General features: G+C 44.9%; 1 protein-coding gene across 1 annotated transcript; it reads right to left on the bottom strand.

Moving 5' to 3' along the window:
• Positions 1–358: 358 nt before the first annotated feature.
• Positions 359–1,412, bottom strand: LOC149187554 (F-box/kelch-repeat protein At2g44130-like). The gene has a single exon (XM_089412844.1). The coding sequence runs from the start codon at positions 1,076–1,078 to the stop codon at positions 359–361; it is 720 nt and encodes a 239-aa protein (XP_089268970.1). The 5' UTR covers positions 1,079–1,412.
• Between the last annotated feature and the right edge of the window lie 496 nt (positions 1,413–1,908).

Here is a 1,908-nt window from a genome sequence, read left to right as displayed (position 1 = left end):
TGAACGTTACGTTCCGATATGGAAGGTTTTGCGAACGTACAGAGGACCACGCGTCAATAGGTGATTGTATCAGAGGCGTTTGTACGAAAACCACAATTGCAAGAAAGGCGGTCCGATATGCGTCATTGGTTTTGCTGAAGCAGTTTTGTTGTTGCGTGCTGCCTGAGTCGGCAACTGATTGGCTACGTTGCTGTCCACATCCGCGTCCACGCTGCCTACAGTTGTAATTAATATTCTAGCAAAACTACCCTTTTATATCGGACTACATTATGATGTATATGATCATGTCCATTGATGCAATGGGAGGATCAGTACGTGGGAGAATTTTACAATGCCGAATGCACCGAACTAAATGTTCTCACATTTCTACAGTTATTGCAGACTGAACAAATTCCACAAAGTCATGTGGCCTATCAATGGGAACCCACTTCCCACAGTTTTCGAACATGCAGCACACCTGCTCACCCCAACCGTTGGTAGAACCGATCACAAATATCTTGTCACGCCACACTGTAGCGCAGATAACAACGTCCACACTTTCAGGAACGAAGGCCATCACTTCCCAAAAGTTCTCATTACCATTATATCGCATCACTTGTTTGTTATGGAAGCAACACAAGTGCCCCCACGCAGCTAAGCACGACCTTGGGCATCTGCCCATACTCAACATATTCTCTACCTTGCTCCAAATATGTTTATCAGGGTCGAATACTTCTGCACTTTTATCTAAACCACCACGCGGCTGTGTGGAATAGCCGCTTATCACAGTGAATTTTCCATCCAAACAGACTCCCTGGCATCGAACTCGTTCTTGGCTCATGGGAGGTAGAATCTCCCACTTGTCATGTTTAATATCATAAGCATCTGCAGTCCGCAGAGGGTTTGTATTGCTGTCGTGTCCTCCAGCGACATAGACAAGCCTACCGGGAGAAACAGAGCAGGCAAAGAAGGATTGAAGTGTGGGCATATCTGCTACGCGCCACCAAGCGCCGAACGTGAAGTCATAGACAAAGACACAGCTAATTGCCTCCCAGCGGGAGGGATGCCATCCCCTAATCATAACCAGTCTCTGATCCATGCAAATGCACTGGCTGAAGAGGGGAATCCCATCGGGAAATTGGGGAATTAGGGGAAGCCAATCCCAGGTGCCGTGCAAAGGGTCATACAGACTTACCCCATGAGGGGGCCCCCTCCCTGTTCTTCCCAGTCAACTTCCCTTGAGGAATAGCCTGAATCAAACATATCAACTGCTCGCTAGTACCCGAGATCTTTCTGTCTTCATAAAACCTCGGGCTACTTACCAATACGTCCCAGCTTCTGCACACAGTTTTGAGCTTATCATGTGAATTGTAAGGCACTCTGAGCAAGCACTCTTGACTGAGGTCGTCTGGAATATTAGGAATAATCTCCATTAATCCAACTACAGAATCCTCAAGTTTGTCCAAATTAAACATAAGCCACTGAAGAGTTAAATCAATGAGGCTCGAAACCGTTCTATTATGCCTAAAGAGGAAAAAGGTTGGGTAAATATACACAAACCACCATGAAATCTTGCTGTAAGAAGAGCTTTTTATAAACGGCGAGAAGAATAATAAACGTGAAAATGGAGTAGTGGGGTGAATGAACGGGGAGCTATAAAGATTGCGTAATCGCGATATAGAAGGGACAGGCCGTTATCGTGACAGTTAATTTCCTGAATATAAAATCTTCAGGCAGCGCTTGTAGATGATGTATTAATAAACAACGCAATAGAATAACGAGCCAACTGATTATTGCCCCCACAAATTATTTTAATCTTCGTTCCTGGCCATTTGCCATCGAAATTGCCTCAATGAACAACTAACAAGTATTTCTTTTTGTTATTTTCATTTGCCATCGCTGTTGCCAAGCCGCAATGGACTCTATGCC

The sequence above is a fragment of the Pinus tabuliformis genome, chromosome 3_1 (genome assembly GCF_031772625.1).
Source record: "Pinus tabuliformis cultivar Carrire ecotype Pingquan chromosome 3_1, CPIR1, whole genome shotgun sequence".
Lineage (NCBI taxonomy): Eukaryota > Viridiplantae > Streptophyta > Pinopsida > Pinales > Pinaceae > Pinus > Pinus tabuliformis.
This window is presented reverse-complemented; position numbering and strand designations above follow the sequence as displayed.

Coding starts and splice junctions, on each gene's coding strand:
- LOC149187554 (XM_089412844.1), bottom strand. CDS start 1,078: ATGGATCAGAGACTGGTTATGATTAGGGGATGGCATCCCTCCCGCTGG.